We start from the raw sequence: 18,981 nt of genomic DNA, 5'->3' as shown, positions 1-18,981 counted from the left end.
GAAATAAATCTACTGAAAAGCATAATTTTATGGCACAATGTAGCACCATATAAAATGTAAGACTATATAAAATAGGTTTGTGGTTATGTGAATGTCTTTATGTGTAGATAAACTGAATGAACTGTCCTCATGTACATCTGCTTTTATTATTTATACTGAAGACAAGACAGAATTATTATTTTTTTACTGGATTTTTTTTCTCTTCAAACACTGAAAACTTTAGATTGACCCAGTAGAGGGTGCTACTAGTCCATCAGCAGGAAAGGTAGTCACATCAGTAGACGTAGTAGTAGCAGCCCACTTTCAAAATAGGAGTAAGTGGATCAGAGGGTCAAAAGTCATTTGAAGTGCGACACAAAACAAACACTTACGGGAAACCCTGGTTTTGCTAAATGTTCAATAATGTCCAGAAAACAAGAGGATATCTCTGTTTGCTAAACTGTGTCATTGTTTTCAAAGTGGTTACGCTTTATATTGTACATTTTTATAGTGTTTTCCTAGACAGATACTGTATGAGCTGATTGAGGTAAATTGATTTTAGGGATAAAAATAAAGAGATAAAAAAATGTGTCTCATAGACAGTAGGGACCAGTAAACTTTTGCTGACGGATGCATGTATCTTGTAGAATACAACCTCTCAGCTGCACTCTGGACAATATTGACTTTGAGGACAGGGGTTATGCAAACTGTTAGAACACACAAATGAGACAAATTCCAGTTTCTCCCTTTATTCCAACGGATCACCATGTTGTTAGTGTCCGGCGTGAAGTCAGCTTTTAAGGGACATCCATCACATGTCTGGGTGCTCTCATTTGTCCTATGGTGAGTACACACTACTTTACTATAGAATAGGATGTGCAAAAGTAAATTATTTCAGTTATCTCATCAATGCCAGTACCAGACTGTGAATTGCATTCTTCAAAGTCAGTATTACACTAAAAACAAATGTTTCATTTGATCATCTCCGTCATGGTCACCTCAAGCCTTTTCTTGTGCTTATCCATCTTTTTTTTCCCTCTTAATGAAACACACACGCGCACACACACACACACACACACACACACACACACACACACACAACGCACGCACGCATTCAAACCTGGCCCCTTTGCTTTCAGGAGCGCGGCGGTTGTGCTGGTCAGCAGTGGGGAAGTAAGGCGACGAGAGAGCCGTGCCCTCAGCACAGGATGCCCTGCCACCCCAGTTGATTGCAGTCTGTCTGAGTGGACCACCTGGACCCGCTGTGACCCCTGCCACAGGAAGAGGGTAGATGACCTCGCTTTACTTCCTATCTGCCACTCCATCCTCACACTGCTGCTGCCTCCATTCGCCATGCTCCTTTGCTATGCTATGCTTTGTAGTATGCTTAATGTAGACTAGTGGTTTGTAGTATGCTTAATGTAGACTAGTGGTTTGTAGTATGCTTAATGTAGACTATGTGGTTTGTAGTATGCTTAATGTAGACTATGTGGTTTGTAGTATGCTTGTAGACTATGCTTTGTAGCATGCTTGTAGACTATGATTTGTAGTATGCTTGTAGGCTTTGCAGTAGGCTTGTAGACTATGCTTTGTAGTAGGCTTGTAGACTATTGCAGTATGCTTGTAGACTATGCTTTATAGTGTACATGTTTTGTCATGTTCATATGTCCATACGGCTTGCTGCATGTTAGTTTATTTCTCTCAAATTCCCTTACACTATCGGTTTTCTTTCTGTCTTTTTCTATGTATTTCATTAAGTACCGCTATGCTAAGCTTCTCCAGCCGTCTGAGTTTGGGGGAGAGCCGTGTAACATCCAAGGCCGAGAGGAGGAGTCCTGCACCCCACCATCCCGCTTCAAATGCACCAGCGCCCCCCTCTGCCAGGGCTTTGTGTGCGCTGTCACAGGTGACGCCACACACATCATCACACACAATACTGCCACATGTTTATGTTTTCATCTCGACTGAGTAAGTCCATTTTCTGACTGACTGAGATGATCCCTGACGTAGTGTCACTAGTTCATCTAGTTAGATACAGTATACTGTACTAAAGTGAGAGCTAAATATGGGTGGGGTTGATGGTGGTATTGACAGCATTTGAAATGTTTAAGTCCATCCCAAGCCTTAGAATTTTGAAGGGGAATGGAAATCTTTGGTTAAAAGGACAGGGACAAGTGGAGGAGCAGCCTGTGGGTGTCCTGGTATTTGAGGGATTTGCCCACACTCTAAATGATGTGTCTCTAGACTGGGATCTCTCATCAGGTAGCACAGACGTCACGTCTGGCCCTGTAAGCTAGTAATGGCAGTAATGCAAAAGAAAACATTGTTAAGGGTAAGGAGCCTGGTGAGGGTTTTCTAATACTTTTATGTCATTTGAACATTATTTTGAACAGTGATGATTGTTGTACGTGTGTGTGCGTGTGTGTGTGTGTGTGTGTTTCGTGCTCTGCAGGGCGTTGTGTGCTGGAGGGACTGCGCTGTAACGGTGATGACGACTGTGGTGATGGCTCAGATGAGAAAGGTTGCAAGAAGGTGTTCCGAACCTGCCGCGAGGAGGCTGAGGAGTACTATGGCATTGAAAACCTTGCCAAAGGGGTGTGTGTGTGTGTGTGTGTGTGTGTGTGTGTGTGTGAGAGAGAGGACAAGGTTGGTTTTCCCCTTCTCATGCATCCGTATGTCTGTCCAGATTTAACGTCCTCAACAGCCACCTGGAGGGCTTGGTACTGGACAACCGTTACTATGCCGGTGGCTGTTTGCCCCACTTTATCCAGGATGTGCGATTTAGGAAACCCTACAACCTGCAGCACTACATATTTGAGGTATCAGACAAACTAACACTTGTTTGAAATAGTGACATGGTTCTGTAACCTGTAGCCTGACTAACATCAGGCTAAATCTCAAATCTAAACTCAGATTGAGAATGGGTCTGGGGACCTTTCAATCCCTTTCACTTTGTAACCGTGGAAACAGTGAAATTCAACAGAAATTGGTTTATTAAACTCTGAAGCGTTTCAGAAATACAAGAAACAAAAAATCTTTCTGATAAACAAGTGTTTAAAGGCAGTTAATCGTTTCCAAAGAAAATATTTATCCATGTAATTTAAACTTGACACCATCAGCGCAGCCATTGGTTGAACAGCGCCGCTAACTTTTTATGTTATCATATAAAGCCCATCCTATAGGCTACCGGAATTACCAGTTGTGATTAGTTCCTGGGTTTTTAGTGATTTGGAAATCGGCTTTAATGGAAATTGGGTTATCCAGACTGACTTGCAGTATTGCTCTGTCATTACTGTACCTTTCAGACTAAAGGCTCCTATGACTTTAGAATGGAGGTTCATGATTCATATTCTGACTACATGAAGGACAGCAAAAGAAGCAGCCTCTCCGAAACGTCAGTGTCCTTCGGAATTAAAATCCCAGGCGTCTTTGAGGTGGGCTTCAACTATGACGATTCCAAGTACAAAAATTCGGTGGAGAGGATACGACGTCTTTCAGGAACGGTGAGGAGGGGTTGGGAACATTAATGCTGAGGTGAAGCTATAGATTGTTTATTATATATTTATATTGCTTTCTTTACTACATTCCCAAATTCATTTTGACGGTACTGAATTCCATTTGTCTTGCAGAAAAACAGCTTCTTGCGTGCGCGTTCCCAGATTGAGTTGGCCCGCTACGCCCTTAAGGCGGATGGCCTGATGCTACATCCAGACTTTTTGGGGCGACTGAGAGCACTGCCTCTCGAGTACACCTACGGGGAGTACCGACAGATCTACAGGGACTTTGGGACACACTACATCACTGAGGCCACGCTCGGTGGAGAATACGACTTGACCATTATCCTCAATGAGCAAAAGCTGCAGTCATCAGGTAAGGTAATACCAAAAGAGTCTAAACCAGGAGAGCAGATGCATGCTATTTCATGACAGCATGTGGTAAATAACTGTCCCTTCTCCCCTCTCCTGAAGGCTATAGTCTGGTGGACTCACAGCGCTGCGTAGAAGCTGGACTGAAATTGGGAGCCAATATCAAGGGGGTCTATGTGACGCTCGGGGTCTCTGGTGGAGCTTGCAAAGGCTTGTTGGAAGAAATGGAATGTGAGAGCTTTTGGCCCCTGACATGGACATGAACTCAACCATGTTCATGTTTAAGGAAATGTTTGATTCATGGCATGTTTAGTTTAACCTTTCCAAAACCAAACAAAACTCATCATTATGTAATTCAAGACTGAATTATGATTGAAGGACTTTGCAGTCTTTTAGCCGATCTACTAATAGGTTTCTACCATTTTCCTTGCATTCATGTAGCAAAAGCTTTTATGCAGAATAATGTATGTGCTAGAGACAGTCATGTTCATCAGTATGTGCACTTCCCGGATAGCAAGTCCATAGTGTTACTAGAACCATGTCGTGCCAGCTAAGTCACAGGACCCTCTCTGTTTTGAAATGGCAGCACACACGGGTGCAGATTCCCTCGTGGAGGACTATGTGGCGGTGGTGAAGGGAGGAGACAGTGAGTCCATCACACAGCTGGCCAGTAAGACTCTCCCCACCCAGAAGCTGATGCAACAGTGGGGAGATGCTGTTTACTACAACCCTGACTTCATTCACACCAAGGTAGCTCAGTGGTCAAGTCCTGATGCCCGTATGTTTGTAATAACAACAAATGTCTGCTGTAACTTTTCGATTTTGCTTTCTACTTCAGTTATTTGTTGTTGATCTGATGTCACCATACTTGGTGTGCTGTTGTTAAAGATGCTATATGTAAGACATTTATGGTAATAAATCATAAAAGCACCATAATATACCATCAGAGATTTTCAAATGATTTGCTTTTGGACAGCAATGCCCGTTTTAAATGTTAACCAATGGTACAATGCAACGCTGGCAAAACTTGATTTAACAAATGTCAATCTAAAGGAAACTTCTCTCAAGATGTCTCAATATCTCATTTAGAATACATTAAGATTTTATCTTGTGTTGTGTTTTTTTTTTCTTTTGCTCGTCCTTGAGCCAGATGTCGCCCTTGTACGAGCTGGTTACCTCCAGAGACTTTGTCAATGAGCGGACCCTGAAGAAGAACCTGAGGAGGGCTCTGGCTGAATACCTGGCTGAGGCCAGCTCCTGCCTCTGTGCCCCTTGCCAGAACAACGGGGTGGCTGTCCTTAAAGGTAATCTGACTTGAGATGAACACAATGTCCACCTCAGGGGACTAACTAGTAAATGCAGAATACATAATACTTTTAGAAGTTTTAATTACAAGTTAAACTGTTGTTGTTGTTTTGTCAAGGCACACGATGCGAGTGTGTGTGCCCCTCAGGAGTCAGGGGACTCAGTTGTGAAATCACTCAAAGATCAAGTGAGTCTGCATTCAAATGATGCAATGTATTGCTTTATCTCTGTAGATTACAAGATACTGTGCTGTTTGTCCTCTGTGGGGACACAACAGACAACTCTTTCACTCTGCACTTAGCTATCCTGAACTAATGCTACATGCAATTTGTGTGCACTGCTAAATTCTCAGACATGGGGGTTGATGGGAATTGGAGCTGCTGGTCCAGCTGGTCGTCTTGCAGTGGGAGGACCCAGCACCGAACGCGCCAGTGCACCAACCCAGCACCTGCCAATGGAGGAGCGGCATGCCAAGGACCCCAAGAAGAAACCACCGACTGCATCTGATTGTGTCTGAATTCTGCTTAACTGACAAGCGTCACTTTGGCTGTGTTCATGTTATTTGTTTCTTGAATAAAGCTTTCTTATGATAACCACTAACTAATGTGTTCTCAAACACTATTCTGCAATTATTTCTTTGCATTATAATTTACGATAACTTCATAGTTTAAATTGTGCTGGAATATCAATCTAAACTTAATCAGTTGTATTTGGTGTACTTGCTGGCAAATTAATTAGTTATGGTCTGTTTAGACATCACGCTTACAGTTTCCTTCATTACTTCATTATTCAGTTTATTATATAGCCTATAACCTCTCAACAGTCACACTGCCAAAGAACAAACATTTGCAGCTTGAATCATAGCAGCACACAGGAAAAGCTGTGTTACATAGAGAATCTCAGGGAAAATGTGGTAGAATAAGCTTTAAGAAGAAGAGAGTATAGTACTGGTTGAAATGCATTTTCTGAATGCAGCTGCTTGGGTTGGTCCAAGCTGTTGTCCTTTGCTTCTCTATTCTTGCTTTCCTTCTTTCTCAGCAGGGTTGGGTTTGCTCAGAGTTACCGAGACATGGGGCTCCCCCTGCTGGTTTGGGATTGTTACACTCTCGTCTCCGGGTCTTTCGGCCTGATTGGCATGAGGACCAGCTGCCCCAGCAACTCCAGGAGCCATCAACAGAATCTGTCACATGAAAGGTTTCATCAGTACAGCCTGCCACATGAAAGGTGTCAAACACTCCAGTTGCCATTCTCAAAATGGCAAAAATTTGTATCTTGCTAAAAATGCTTTGTTTATGCCTCAAAAGCAAATATCCTGACGCCAAGGTCCTGACGCCATTGTTTATGTCAAGATAGTCAAACTGTTTTGTCTTGCTATGACAGTTTATTCAGTAAGTATTTTCTAATAAACAATGTGCAAGGTAGCACTATTTTCTATTTCAAAACTACACACATTATTGTCTGCGGAGGGTGTTGATTGCAAGACTGTGGATATGTTTCAAAGTTTTTTTTGTTGACATTGTGACATAAGCCATTGAAAATAAAAAAGCAGATATTTGTACAAAATCAGTTGCATGGATGTACTAAAGCATTGCTATTTGTTCAAGATGTAGAGAAACTGCTTTAATGATGTGTGTGGCATAGGGTGAATTGAGAAAACATAAAAGACTGAACCCCATTTAATTTGTTAGACTTGGAACACTACCACTGATTCTGTAGACCTCTCATTGTGATATTCATCCCTGTTAAGAGTAAACTCTCCAGCAGATGGCGCTCTCTGTAATACACATAGGCAACTACTGGTAAATAGCTGACGACAGAACAAGAGTTGTCAAGTAAGTTACGTGTGTAGAAGTGCGCTGATGAACTGTCACATCTTTTTTGTATTCCCAACAGGTAAATACACTTAAAACAGAATCTTGAAATTAGTTAACAGTAGTAGAAGTACAGATAGCGACCTGTGGTAATGTTAACTCTCTACAACAACGAGTTTTCTTGTGTGTTTTAACTAGCTTCTTCTGGTACAGTGGCGCGCGGTCAGTTAACGGTTATCGGCAAAGCCACTGAGTATGGTTGTTACATTATACGAAAGCTTGTCAGCTAGAGGAATAATACAGTTCAAAAATGAATGCTGTGTATGTAATGTATGAGGTTTACTGTTATGAAAAATAGGCTAAAAGTAAATACTGAAGGTATCATTTTGTGTATTAGCTCCAAGTTTGTGTCAGCGTCAGTCCCAATGAGTGAATGTATGTTAGCTAACGCTAATCGCGATAGAGGTTATTGCATTACTATAGAGGTTATTGCTATGTTACACTCTCTATGTGGTTCTGAAGGAAGGCATCAAGACATGATTGTCCTCTATTGTTTAAGTGTCACATTATTTCGGCGGTATTGATGTTAGGAATTATTATCTGTTATCTCCACACTGGGAATTTGAAGAAAGAAATCTAGCAACATGAATAGAACATAGGCTAAGGTTGTTCAGTGAGAATGTTGCACACACACACACGCGCGCGCGAGCACAGACACAATTGGCGCCATTACACACACACACGCACACACACACACACACACACACAGAATTATTATCTGTTATCTCCACACTGGGAATTTGAAGAAAGAAATCTAGCAACATGAATAGAACATAGGCTAAGGTTGTTCAGTGAGAATGTTGTACACACGCGCGCGCGAGCACAGACACAATTGGCGCCGTTACACACACACACACACACACACACACACACATCTTCACAAATACTTACCTGTTACATGGTTTCTGCTTATTAGAGAGATTGTCATTTCATGAATAGTTATATGATTACTGTATACACATCTGTAATACTTACCTGTTACATGTCTACTGCTTATGAGAGAGGGTATCAATGGATGAATAACTTAGATGTTAGATGATTTCTGCTACATACGCATAGTATACTTACTTGTTGGTGGTATAATTGTATAATATGTTACATTATTAGTGCTTATGCGAGACATTGAATTTAATTGCATATTCAAAATATCTGTTACAATGTTCTTCTGAAACCCAATGTGTGATTGGGTTATACATGAACTAAAGGTTGTGATACTTAGTAATAGTAATGTGTAAATAGCTGACGACAGAACAAGAGTTGTCAAGTAAGTTAAGTGTGTAGAAGTGCGCTGATGAACTGTCACATCTTTTTTGTATTCCCAACAGGCTTTTAATTAAATGTGTTACACCAGACCACAGTGTCATTCTTGGACCCGTAACATATGCACAAGTGATGATAGTTTGAACAAACAGTCTGATCTGGGAAACACACCAAAGCAACTGAGAAAAACTGTAATATATTGTTGGTTACCTTGCTTGGGAGCATCTGGTCTCTGAAGCTCCTCACAGGCTTCTCCCCCATAGCCCGACTTGCACACACAGCTGCAGGAGGTGCCGCTGAGCGCAGGGACACCGTTATTCCTGCAGGGGGCGCAGCGGCACGGGCTATACTGCTGTAGGAACTCCTCCCAGGCCCTCCTCAGATGCGGAAGTCTGGTCCTGGCCTGGTCGGCTGCAGTGCTCAGGCGCACAAGCTCATACATAGGTAAGGTCTGGACATGTGGGGAGCATGCACAGATGTAATAACGCTATAATGTTTCGTCAACATTTTTTTGTCATCATAAACATAGATATAGATACAGCATGTATCGTGATGCTGGCACCCCACATTTCATTGGTATGAAATTTGAGTGTATTACCTCAAAGTCAATAAGATCAGGACTGTATTTGAGAGATTTGCCCCACTTCTTGAGAGCGCTTGTGTCTTCGATGATCTTGGCGCCTGCTGCGGCAGGATCCGTTCCCCCTTTAACCAGTGTGAACCCATCATTGATTAAACTATCAGATGACCCACGGCCTACAAAGAAATGACAAGAAGGACACATTTGATCTACAGACAGTGCATTATACATACGTAGTGCTAACTATATTAACTCTGTGATGGTATTTATGGTATTGAGACATCACTACAAAGGGTTAAAGGTGATGGAAGGGTATAGTACATGCCATGATTATTTGCTTTTACTGTACTTTAAATATGTACAACATACAGTTCAGGTGGTACAATTTTACACAATAAATTGGTTTTAAAGGAACCGTATGTAAGATTGTGGCCAAAACTGGTACTGCAATCACTTTCAAATTACTGTAGAGAGCTGGATCCCCTCCCCCTCCCCCCTGACTGGCAGAGCTGGCAACCTGGATGCCGAAACACTACTGACTTTGTGATTAGTAGATAGGTGGAGGGTGGCGCATCAGGCCAAAACACAACAAGACAACATCAACATCAGTTGCGGGCTGCAACTTCACTTTTTAAATGACAATATCCTGGCCAGACTATTGTCATTGATAAGTATTTGAAATGAACATGATTTCTTAATGTCTAGTGACATATCAGAGCCATTTTATGATTAATTGAAATACATTTCTTACAAACGGTTCCTTTAAGGGTCATTGACATTATCTCTTTAAAAATGAAGCTTTCATCATGCTTGTGGGGCACATATGAGTATAGGTTGCTCACTCTGAGTCACTTCGCCTATCTTATTACAAAAGGTGATGTTCCCCTTCACTGGGTTGTCACGTAAAGCATCTGTCGGTAACTTCAGTTTAAAGGACAACCCAAGGCATTTTTGGACCATTTTGGAATGCACCTCTGAGAGAAGAAAGGGGGAAAACTGGTAAGGACTTTCTCAGGACATATTCTACTCAGCTCTGACCAAATCAAAAGAGCATTTCATTTTGCACAAATGTCATTCCCGATGTACATCATTACCAGATTTCCTCATGGCCTCTTTGTTGACAATCATCACATGCTCCAGCGTTCCCCCCATGGTGCCACGGGTGATGTGGTGGGTGCCGTACTCCTGGAAAAACTGGGCATACGAGCCGAAGTCGTACTCCTCCGGCAGCTCCATAAGAGACTGCAGCATGTTCTCTTCCAAAACCAAGTCCCTGCTCCGCATCTTAAACTGGGCTGTCTGCACAGTGGACACAAGTCTCACCACACCCACATCCTACACCCGAGCATGGGGGAAGACAAAGAAGAGGAAACATGTAGCAGCTTCACTGGATCAATGCACTTTGTGTGAATGGTTGTAAACTCAGTCCATTATGTTACATGAGCAGCATCTGAAGTAAAACTGTGACAAACTAAATGCTAGATAGATGCATAGTTTTAGCTTCCTACCTGTGTTGAAATAGGAATTATATAATGTATATAGTTTATAAAATGCATAATTTCATTGTCAGCTGTTTAACACAAAAGGCATTATACCACCTGACAAAGCCATAGACAGCTCCCTGCCTTACCTGACTTGCGTACTGTGATATGTTGTGGAGGAACCGAGACTCCTTATTCCCTGAAATGCCTAACTCTCCACCGACACCATTTTTGGTTATTCCTACAGTGAGTCCCCATTTATAAGAATCCAAAGTTTTCCGGCCATTGAGAAAACTTGACACGTCCTCAAAGTACTCTGAGGAGGCTTCCGATCTTGCCTGCGCCTGGGACATGCATCCATTGGAGAAAACTCAAGTAAGTTCTTTATTAGAAATTAACACCAAGTCATGCATTCAATACAGCACATACAGAGTAGTGTTACATAAATAAACATACATACCACAAATCGATATGAATGGAAATTATATGGTGTCCGGTAGTACTTTTCATCATCATTATAATAAAGATTCTCACAATAAGCATCATATGTGAGTTTCCTCCATTCTCCATTGTAGACATATTCACAGATCCCGCCATAGTATACTGGGTCCAAGATGTGCAGTGCAAAATCTCCAGTCAACACATTGTAGCTAAAACAATGAAATTATCATGTATGTTATCTCTGAATTTCATAGCTGTGATAGATTGCTATTCTTCTCCTCTCTGTCATTAATCCTTTCTTTTTCTTTCTCTGTATGTGTGTGTGTGTGTGTGTTTGAAGGCATGTCTACAGCTTACCCTTGAGTGGCTCGTTCAGAGCCGGGGATGGGGAAGAGGTTCAAGCATTTGTTATCCCTCACATCCACATCCTCACACTCCTCTTCATCTGTTCCATCCTGACAGTCCATCTCTCCATTACAGCGGAGATGCTGACTTATACACCTCCCTGCACGCAAACATGTTGCACTCAATAACACCTACAGGGGGTACTAGATTGGGTAAATCTTTATATATCTTTATAAAAGATATCTTTTGGAAGATTAAGAGACCAGAGAGCACAAAGGAGTATATGCCATTTAAGGGTATCTTCATCTCAATGTCATTGGCAACACAATGTATATGACAAATGAAATAAAAATCCTTGAATCCTTGAATTGAACACTAGCCTGTCTGCTTGCAGGAAAACATTTCCCCACACTGGTTCTGCAGTGGACACACTGCTCCTGATGGACAGAACTTCTCATCCCACTGGCTTTCCTGACACTCCGTCCCCCCAAACTGGGATGGCTTGTCTAGGGACCTGAATCGAAACTGGACCAACATCCAAAAGAAAATACAGACTTGTATGTTTCGAAACATAGATAGGCAGGGTAGCCTAATATATCTGAAAAAAACTAATAGAGAGGTGTGCACGGAAATCATTCCTGGCTCTTTCCTAGTTACCTTGGTTGTTGTGGGAGAAGATCAAGTGGAATACTCTACAAAAGTATCAATTTGAGCACAGCCAAGCACACATTATATGCTGAGTAACCGAGTAGCAGTAATTTCTTAGAGCAAACATACCGCTTTTGTCTGGCAAGCACCACAGGGTGACCAAGATGACCATGGCGTTAGCCTGCAGTCAATTGGTGCTGGCAGGTTCACACTTCTGGCTTTTCTCATTGTGTCATTTATAGCCCTGTAACATTGGAATTGGAATTAGTCAGATCCTAGTAGTAACATCCTTTTTATGTTTCTCACATCATTCCACATTTGAACAAACAAAAGAAGAAAATACCTGACCGCACCATGTTGTCCCCAAATAATGGTCCCACTTGTGAAAAACTGATTCAGCCAAAATACTAAAAAACAAACTGCAATCTTCATTTTGTAGAGTGAAGTCAGTTGTATACAACTAGACTAACAAATTCTCTGAAAGATTAACACATAGCAACATCGTTCGTCAGGACGAGCCAATGATTTATTAAAGGTAAATACCTGCACACTGTTTATTTACCAGACATGAGTCAATCCAGTTTGACGCAATCCTCTCTCTCTCTCTCTCTCTATCACACGCACGCACGCACGAACTGCTACGCTTTGGTGTGATGCTGCCATCTGCTGGAAACACTCAATCTGTACTCAAATGACAAATCAATCGAACAAACTCTAGTTATTGTTCGTTCGCAGTGGTGTGGTTTACCGACAAGGACACTTTTGCTTTGACGCGTGCGCAAAGGTAATTTATATCCGCATACATTTGTTTGGAAAAGCCCGGGAGAGAAGATGAGCTCAGCGACAGATCATTTATACAAGCGTATTTGTGAGAAATACTGTGTACCCCCGTCGTGAAATCATTTGATAAACTCTTATCAACAAAAGCTGCACACAGTGAACAAAATGGACCAGGTAGGTCAAGTGTTTGGGATGAGATTGCCTTCGGGTGGGCAATCAGTTGATCTATTGTTTAACGTGACTTTTAAGATTGGAGTGTAAAATGGAAACAAGACTTTAAAATAAGTAGCCTAGTATTTTATGGAGGCTCTATATGTATTTCATGGTATGGTTTTTGGTATTTTGCTTGGACAGGTCGCATTTATTGAGGATTAAAAGTTTAAAGAAGCACTTAACTAGAACATTTTCTTAAATGTATAACATAAATCTATAAATTGATATTTTTTCAGAATTAAATGTTCTACTAACATTTATTGCTACTCATTAGGAGACTGCTATCAATGTCAAATATTTGAGGGCCAAGTTCCAGGAGTCACAGGCAAAAGAAAGACCTCCAGTTCCAGAGAGGCCAAAACGTCTGGCAGTCCCAGCGACTTGCTGTGGGCCACAACCTATCTGTCCAAAAACCATGGTCAGAAATGATCACAAGAGACTGGTGCCAGTGCCAGTCAACTGCCTCCAAACCACCGCTGCTCCTGCCACTGTTTGCACCTCCGTTCCCATTTCCAAAGCCACATTCAAAGACCGCCACCTGCCGCTCGTGCTGCCTATTCCGTTTTCAAGCGAGCCCAAGCTACACTCTGTGTCCCCACCAAGGGGAGTGTCATCACCAGTCAGAGGCAAGAAGAAGCCCATGATGCCTTTCAAGTCCACTATCACAGCAAAGTTTGGAAGGGGGAACCTGGAGAATGGTGAGCACACCTTCAGCATGGAGAAATCCAAAGCAGAGAATGGGTTCGGTTATAATGGGGACAGTTCCAACCCAGGCTCTGTAAACCCAAGTCCAGAGAAACCAGGGACCCCTCCGCTGGTTGATGCGATCGAAGGTTCCTGCACAGAGGGGTCTGCATCTCAGACATCTCAGCAGCGGGTGCTGAGCACCCTGGAAAAGGCCAAGAGGAAGTTCTCGCCCAAGCAGCTTTTGGAGTACGCTAAGCCCAGGAGTTTCCACTCCCGCAGTTTATCTCCGTCAGCTAGTCCTCCACCCCCACCGGTGGACTATGAGAATTTGATCCCAGAACATCATCCACCAATGCCTCAGCCAGAGAGTAACCTACCTCCAGTTCCTCTTCATGCTCCTCCATCACCTTTCCAGAGCAATGGCATCTCTTTTAGTAAGTGCATGCAGTCTCAAACTGTGGTTTATCTGACAACTGTGAATTCCGGTTCATAAAAACAATGAAACTTCTATACATTTACATCCATTGTACTTTTGTTTTGGATTTTAGAATATGCCACAGTGAATCGTGACAAAGGGTATATACTTGACCAGCCAGCTGTGGTTCCACCAGTGAAAGTGCTTCCTGACTTGCAGTCACTTGGCTCCAGGCCAGTGAAGCCCCCAAGACCCCCACTGGTGGACCTCTCGCCCTTCAGCACCACAAATGGTACAGTTTCAGTTGTCCTTCAAGGTGTAGGCAGCTTTATTAATTACACTAATAAGAGGTTTCATAAAAAATGTTTCATAGACTAACCTATGGATGGCACTTAAAATCACTATGACGTATAGACCTACAATGCTCATCCTGTTTTTACTTTCAGTCTTACAGTCTTTGCTCACAGCAAGTGCATCTGCAACATCTGAGGACGTCAATTTGGACCAGCATGTGCTGGAAGCTCCTGAAGTCCCTGACTTTGATCCCCCAGAACCAGTGCACATGGACTACAGTGCTTTTGATCTAGCTCATGCAAACATGACTCCTGTAGTGCCTGAAACATTAGGAGAAGTGGGGTTCCCACCACCTGATCCAGTAGACTTGGGTTACATGGGTTCCAGTGAACCTCTCACCACTGAGCAGGTAGCTGCAGAGGCTCCTGAACCTCCTGCTCTCCCTCCATGGGTGGACACCCAGCCACCCCCCGTGCTGGAGACAGATGGCGCTGAGGAGATCTCCGATTGTGCACTGAGCAGCACCCAGGCCACGGATTCCCTTGGGACCAGTGAACTTGCATCAGAGCAGAAGTAAGAGCAATTCTGATATATTTTTTGTTTTCTGACACTGACATAAAGTGCTCTCCATTTATAGTGCTCTCCATTCTTTTCTGTAATCTAGCGTGGCACAAAACTAACAAACATCTGTCTTGTTGCACCAGGTTATTCAATGACTTGTCACAAGCTCTTTTTTGGCTTAACCTTTTTATATAATATGGATGGAAAGTTCAGTACTCAATCAGTTTTCTGATGGTTTCTAGTTTTCAAATAATTTCTGGGACTTAACATTGTTTTACATATTCCATCCCGCCTAGTGTGAGTTCAGTGGACAGCTGTTATGAGCACTGTGACAACATCTATGAGGATGTGGCCTCAGTGGCCAAGTTCTTTTCCCGCAATCAAGACTCCCGCAAGCGCAAAGAGGCCCCAAAGAGTAAGATGCTATGTGAGACTCTAACATAATTAGACCAAACTTACCATTTTGATCAGGGAGGAGTACTGTGGTGATTTATCTTGAAATGTCTTATGGTCTTGTAACAAAAGTAACACTTTCCACATGACTGTTTACAGATCCATATGCTAGTCCACCCCTGGTAAGTAGGTTTTATATTTTGTCGCTCAGAATGCATGTGTCTAATCAATATCTGTTATTGTCTAATGTTTTTTGCTTTGGGAAAACATTTAGGGATTGTTTCTCCAAATTTTTCCTCAGTAAGTTGTGACTCGTTTACCTGTCTCCCTTACTTGACAGAACGAACTGACACGGAAGACCGTCCGATCCATCGCTCCATGGTGACATATCGCTTAATAAATGTGTGTAGTTTTGTGTCTAGTGCCACCTTGTGGAGATACTCAGCTATTTTCTCTGTTATGACCTCAGGTCTAAAGAAGCAGGAGATCGCATTACTTTGACTCGCCGACATAGCACCAGGTATTGTAATCCGATGATGTTCATTAGTTACGACAGTGAGGGGATATCTATTTCCATAAGATATGAAATAGAAATGAACATAAGAAATGAACAGCTGTCTCCTCCTTCCTTACTAATAGTAGAAAGGAACGAGGGAGTCCAGAGACTCAGGAACAGAAAGAACAGAAGAAGAAAGAGAAGCAGCACCAAGAAAAAGAGAAGAAGGAGCAAAAGGAGAGACAAAAGCGAGAAAATGAAATGAAAAAGAAATTTAAAGTAAGCTTCAGCCAAGTCCCAGTTCCATTACTGTTAAATCAGAATAGAATTCTGTTATTTCTGACTGTATTGACACTGTGCTCAAATAATGTCATTTTTAGAAACAATGTTGCTTTGACAGGTCACTGGACTAGAGGAGCCCATGTACTATGCTAAAGTGATGGTCACCAGCAAAGTCCGCAAGCACGATTTGCCAGTGAAGAGTGGTGACGAAGTCAGCATAATCCGCACCAACAACTGCCCCAAGGGCAAATGGCTGGCCAGGGATGCCACACACATATGTGCGTGGTGGTATCTGTGTACACTGTCAGTGGATCCCTGTGCAGATCACTGGAGTGGTAGTAATACAGTGTCTCCTCTGTGCAGATGGATACGTGTCACTGAAGAACCTGGAGCTGAACATTAAAGAGATGCTGGAGCTGGGAAAGAGGGTTGCCACGGGCTTTGCCAACAATGAGGGGGACACCATCAGCCTGGGGAGCAGGTAGCAAACACGCTAAAGCGCTTCTAACATGCACAGGTCACAATGAGAGATAATGTGCTATGGTGTTACCTGTGTAGGTTGTGCTATTGTTGTCATTTTCAGTCATTTGGTGGACTTCATATTTGCAGGTCATCCACACAGAACCCTACACACACCAGCAGCTGTGAGTTTTTGTCCATTTGTGCCCAAATGAGATGTTTGCTTTCATTTTAGTTCATTATTTTCAGCAGGTCACTTTACATAAATGGAATACACAGTAAACTGCCTATGTAAAGTCCAAATGTAAGGTACTACTGGTACTGCATAGCAAAGATTAAAGTTGTGTCTGTTATCTTTCTAGTCACTGACGATAGTGAGGAATGGACATTTGAAGAAGAGACGCTGTCTCCAGCCACAGACATGTGAGTGCCTCATGTGAATGCATGTCTGGGGGTGAGCGAGGGAGAGCATGGATTTGCTGTACAGAGTTGTTTGTTACATACTTTCAATTTGAGATACAGTATTACCAATCAAATTAGCACATTCTCTCCATATTGTGTCTTACAATAAACAATGGCAATCAACAGTGAATTCAACATTTCACTGAGCTACTACGTGTTGATTATCTTCCAGGTCCCAGTGCCGATCCATGTCTATGCCAGAGATGTGTACGTAGACTTAAGATTCTGCTCTTATATCATCTGATTTACTGTCCTCTCAATGTATGTTCCCATTTTTTGACTATCTTTAAAATGTTCTGCCATGTCTCAAAACAGATGGGAGTGATGGCAATATGCACCACACTCAAATTGATGGCACTATGAATAATGTGACTGCCCAGTAAGTATAAATCAATTCATTACTGTGGTCCACCAAAGCATGGGATTTGCTTGCTTTAGTGATAAGTCAGCCATTCAACTGACACATTCCTTGTGGAATCGGTTTTCAGTTACTGTATAATTCACCCTTGTATGAAAGACTAGAACTAGAAGTGTTTTCTCACTTAATCCTACACCTGTGTTTGTATTTCATCTTTGTTTAATCTAAGGCTTATCTCTCTCTCTAACTAGAACCAGGCATGACGCACTTCAGAAGCTGGCCATTTTCTTTCAGCAGTCAAAGGGAAGCTTTGATGGCGCTACAGATAATGGAGAAGCCACCCCAACAAAGTACCCATTTCTCAGTATAATGTGACTGTTACTGATAATGTTACTGTTCTCTTTTCTTATTTTCAGTATATACTGTGTATATATGATTATCAAAACTTTTATTTTAACAGCACTGAAAATACAGGTAAGTCTTCAAATGACACATCTTTTGGGTTGGTTTTGTGTTCTAATGTCATTAAGCTGATTTCATGGAGGATTCTTCGTGTTTTAACAAATGTCACTTGTAGAAAGTACAAACAGATGAATTTAAATGTTTCAATTTATCTTTCACCACTGTCGTCCAATTAGACTTTCTGTGTGCCATGGAAGAGCCTCCTTACTTGTGAGTATTTTGAAGGAAAATGCACTATACTCTCTTTAGCAAGTACACATGGCGAATGTCAATCAATAGGCTTGTATCTGAAAGTGTATGAGGAACGTGCAATGTTGTCAGCAGTAACGCAGCACAGGCCAGAGGGGCCGTGTGAAAGTAAGCGATAAGGACATCAGTGCTTCTCTCGCCCTACAGAGGACAACAGGAGGAGGATTTTGAGTTTGCAGGCGTGGTGCTACTGCCTCCCCCAGAGCTGTATGCGGACACCTGAAGCCCTCATGGGCCACGTGGACACTGGGACCCAGTTTGTGGTGTGCCGTGTCATCTATTGCCGTCACCTGATCTGTGTCTTGCTCATTACAGAGGGGAATTGCATTGTTCCTTGCAGTTTGGGGCGTTTAAAGGGACTAGTATCACTATTGCATAGTGTTGAGAGGCACGCACTGGGAACTGACCAGAGTGGTAATGACATTATGTGGCCACCAGGGAGTGGCTTGCACGTACATGCAGACCAGACATGAGTGGAAGATGACTGCTCTGATGGATGTAGTGAATGTAATGGGCCTACACATTTCCAGGCTCCGTAGTTTAACACGGTATGATTGGTCAATTCAATTTCAACTGAAAATCGTACCGTGTGCACAAGAGGTAAAGTTTGTCAAACACACGTTTGAAATGTCTAGTGATATCCACCATTTGTTATAATGTGGATACATTGAGCAGTCTCACTCCTCAGCCCCCCAGCCATGCACAAAACTGAATCACTTTTTTGTTGGATGCACCTTTTTTGTTTGTTTTTGTTTTTGTTTTGCTTTTGAAGTCCTCCCCTCAGTAACCCCAACCTACAAATGTAATGTACTATTGGTATGGTATCCTATAGTCAGTGTTCGATTCACACACTTCTGTTATTTTTGTGTACGTTGTGTTAAATAAATTTAAACATATGTGAAGGGCTTTCCTGTGTTTGTCTTATTTGTTTTTTGAAGTTCAAGTGAAGGCACAATGTGGGGCAACAACTGAAGGACAGCATTTTCCGCTGAAACAAAACACTGTGTGTGTGTGTGAGAGAGAGATAGAAGCGTGTGTGTGTGCGCGCGCGCGCGATCGTACGGGCGTGTGTAGTGGTTCGGGTTTGGGGGGAC

General features: G+C 42.4%; 3 protein-coding genes across 6 annotated transcripts; 2 read left to right on the top strand and 1 right to left on the bottom strand.

The window, feature by feature from the left end:
* The first annotated feature begins 693 nt into the window (after window positions 1-693).
* Window positions 694-5,750, top strand: c8b (complement component 8, beta polypeptide). The gene is made up of 12 exons (XM_048241842.1): window positions 694-822; window positions 1,119-1,266; window positions 1,738-1,885; window positions 2,432-2,573; window positions 2,666-2,798; window positions 3,285-3,482; window positions 3,609-3,849; window positions 3,948-4,076; window positions 4,432-4,595; window positions 4,996-5,149; window positions 5,269-5,337; window positions 5,503-5,750. The coding sequence occupies exons 1-12, from the start codon at window positions 746-748 to the stop codon at window positions 5,655-5,657; spliced, it is 1,758 nt and encodes a 585-aa protein (XP_048097799.1). The 5' UTR covers window positions 694-745; the 3' UTR covers window positions 5,658-5,750.
* Window positions 5,751-5,923: 173 nt separating this feature from the next.
* c8a (complement component 8, alpha polypeptide) lies at window positions 5,924-12,312 on the bottom strand. Its single transcript, XM_048241832.1, has 11 exons — window positions 12,120-12,312; window positions 11,906-12,020; window positions 11,509-11,653; window positions 11,141-11,288; window positions 10,803-10,992; window positions 10,492-10,686; window positions 9,956-10,196; window positions 9,704-9,835; window positions 8,880-9,037; window positions 8,492-8,732; window positions 5,924-6,330 (listed from the first exon to the last, which is right to left on the bottom strand). Exons 1-11 carry the CDS (start codon window positions 12,206-12,208, stop codon window positions 6,185-6,187), a joined length of 1,800 nt encoding a protein of 599 aa, XP_048097789.1. The 5' UTR covers window positions 12,209-12,312; the 3' UTR covers window positions 5,924-6,184.
* A 26-nt stretch (window positions 12,313-12,338) lies between these two features.
* si:ch211-188c16.1 (uncharacterized protein LOC562677 homolog) lies at window positions 12,339-18,792 on the top strand. Of its 4 annotated transcripts, none has more exons than XM_048241810.1 (19): window positions 12,339-12,730; window positions 13,044-13,890; window positions 14,005-14,163; window positions 14,318-14,738; window positions 15,023-15,141; window positions 15,279-15,301; window positions 15,460-15,500; window positions 15,589-15,639; window positions 15,759-15,894; window positions 16,016-16,175; window positions 16,261-16,378; window positions 16,507-16,541; window positions 16,719-16,779; window positions 16,991-17,025; window positions 17,134-17,197; window positions 17,428-17,526; window positions 17,637-17,650; window positions 17,815-17,848; window positions 18,035-18,792. In XM_048241810.1, exons 1-19 carry the CDS (start codon window positions 12,722-12,724, stop codon window positions 18,108-18,110), a joined length of 2,502 nt encoding a protein of 833 aa, XP_048097767.1. In that variant the 5' UTR covers window positions 12,339-12,721; the 3' UTR covers window positions 18,111-18,792. The 4 variants fall into 4 exon arrangements, with proteins under 4 accessions (XP_048097767.1, XP_048097758.1, XP_048097750.1 ...); XM_048241801.1 differs by having other exon boundaries at window positions 15,023-15,153; window positions 15,762-15,894; XM_048241793.1 differs by having other exon boundaries at window positions 15,023-15,153.
* Window positions 18,793-18,981: the final 189 nt, after the last annotated feature.

The sequence above is a fragment of the Alosa alosa genome, chromosome 1 (assembly GCF_017589495.1).
Source record: "Alosa alosa isolate M-15738 ecotype Scorff River chromosome 1, AALO_Geno_1.1, whole genome shotgun sequence".
NCBI classification, from domain to species: domain Eukaryota; kingdom Metazoa; phylum Chordata; class Actinopteri; order Clupeiformes; family Clupeidae; genus Alosa; species Alosa alosa.
Note: the sequence above shows the minus strand (reverse complement) of the source record. Positions and strands in the feature narration are given on the sequence as shown.

What these genes read in the sequence shown, in the direction of transcription:
- c8b (XM_048241842.1), top strand. Translation starts at nt 746, where the DNA reads ATGTTGTTAGTGTCCGGCGTGAAGTCAGCTTTTAAGGGACATCCATCA. An exon ending in TGCAGCACTACATATTTGAG is followed by an intron (nt 2,799 to 3,284) that starts GTATCAGACAAA and finishes TGTACCTTTCAG; the next exon opens with ACTAAAGGCTCCTATGACTT. An exon ending in TACGACGTCTTTCAGGAACG is followed by an intron (nt 3,483 to 3,608) that starts GTGAGGAGGGGT and finishes TTTGTCTTGCAG; the next exon opens with AAAAACAGCTTCTTGCGTGC.
- c8a (XM_048241832.1), bottom strand. Translation starts at nt 12,208, where the DNA reads ATGAAGATTGCAGTTTGTTTTTTAGTATTTTGGCTGAATCAGTTTTTC. An exon ending in TCTGAACGAGCCACTCAAGG is followed by an intron (nt 10,993 to 11,140) that starts GTAAGCTGTAGA and finishes TCATTGTTTTAG; the next exon opens with CTACAATGTGTTGACTGGAG. An exon ending in CTGATCTTATTGACTTTGAG is followed by an intron (nt 8,733 to 8,879) that starts GTAATACACTCA and finishes CCACATGTCCAG; the next exon opens with ACCTTACCTATGTATGAGCT.
- si:ch211-188c16.1 (XM_048241793.1), top strand. An exon ending in GAACTTGCATCAGAGCAGAA is followed by an intron (nt 14,739 to 15,022) that starts GTAAGAGCAATT and finishes CATCCCGCCTAG; the next exon opens with TGTGAGTTCAGTGGACAGCT. An exon ending in CATGTCTATGCCAGAGATGT is followed by an intron (nt 17,026 to 17,133) that starts GTACGTAGACTT and finishes GTCTCAAAACAG; the next exon opens with ATGGGAGTGATGGCAATATG.